Source organism: Sinocyclocheilus rhinocerous, unplaced genomic scaffold (genome assembly GCF_001515625.1).
Source record: "Sinocyclocheilus rhinocerous isolate Xijiao unplaced genomic scaffold, SAMN03320098_v1.1 scaffold299, whole genome shotgun sequence".
Lineage (NCBI taxonomy): Eukaryota > Metazoa > Chordata > Actinopteri > Cypriniformes > Cyprinidae > Sinocyclocheilus > Sinocyclocheilus rhinocerous.
Window position 1 is genome coordinate 1,595,410 of NW_015652998.1, and position 1,334 is coordinate 1,596,743.

A 1,334-nucleotide genomic window follows, 5' to 3' on the forward strand; every position below is an offset into this window, starting at 1 on the left:
TCATCATCCCAACTGTTTATTTCTGGCATATATGACTTAAATGTCCTTCATAGGGTCATAGTTCCATTACAAAAATAAAATAGCTGCATTTGAACTATCCTCGGATAGTAAAAATGTAGACTACATAGTTACCTTCAGAATGGTTGTAAATAAAGATTAAGGAAGGCACTGAATCAAACAGCAGCACAAGCTGCATTTTCACCATAACATCCACCAAACTCAAAACGCTCCTCTCCACAACAGAAACACTTGATCTGAGCATTTCATTATTTAGATAAAGTAAAAAATAAAGCATGGAGGCAATAATGAAGGAATCCACAGCTGGTGTGATCATCCCTCAGAACAAGAGCACTGGTAGAACAGGATGAGTCAGTCCATTTTTCCACACAAGCTGGAGACATCAATCACATATCCATCACAAACTGGTTGTCATCAACTGTGGAGAAAAAGAACGAGAGACAGAAGGGTTAGAGGGTTCAAACTAGTGTTGTGTCACTGTGATCTCTTCCTAAAAAATCCTTTGAACAGTGTCACTCCTTTCACACGAAGCACGGTACACCCTGTGGATATTCCCCTGATATGGAAATCAGACTTGTCAAACTCTGAGCAGGTCAGATGCATTTTTGTTTGCTTTTCTCATGTACTGACTTCAGTGAGACCAAAATGTGACCTTGAGCTTAGAATGGAGGGGAAAAAAAGAAAATAGAGGCGGCAGCCTAGGGCAATTTTTTTTTATCAGTTTAACTATCAGCATAAATTCTTTGAGTTTTTACTCTACTTAGAAACACTTCAATTGTATTTTAAGACTTGCACTTGGGTCAGTTTTTTGTCTGGATGTATTAATTTTAAATACTTAGTGACTTGAATTCCCCTTCTTCTTTGAGTATGTTTTTAACTTCTGAATTAACATTTTTTTTATTTATTTATTATTATTTAAAATAACCTAATAATTTATTAAATATTAAAATAAAATGTACAAATGTATTTGTGGTGTAAGGAAAATGTTATTTATAATTAATAATGACTTAATACTTGGTTACAGCACCTGACATTCTGAAAGTTATTAAACTGAAAACCTTTTTTGAAAAATACCAAAATGAACCAAATACCAAATGAAACCAGCATGAATACAAAGAGTACATTTCTAAAAAAAAAATAATAATAAATAAAAATAAATATATATATATATATATTCATATTTTTGCTGTGGAATTATTTAAAGAAAAAAACAATAATAATAATAAATAAAAATAAATATATATATATATATATTTACATTTATGTATATGTATACACACACACACACACACGCATATATATATATATATATATAT

At 30.9% G+C, this 1,334-nt stretch overlaps 1 protein-coding gene across 1 annotated transcript in view; it reads right to left on the reverse strand.

Moving 5' to 3' along the window:
• LOC107715299 (eukaryotic translation initiation factor 4E-binding protein 3-like) overlaps positions 1-1,334 on the reverse strand; it is a 3,744-nt gene continuing 2,410 nt past the window's right edge. The window contains exon 3 of the mRNA XM_016521374.1: positions 1-436. Coding sequence (XP_016376860.1) covers positions 405-436 — 32 coding nt within the window. The 3' untranslated portion in view covers positions 1-404. The remainder of the gene's footprint in view (positions 437-1,334) is intronic.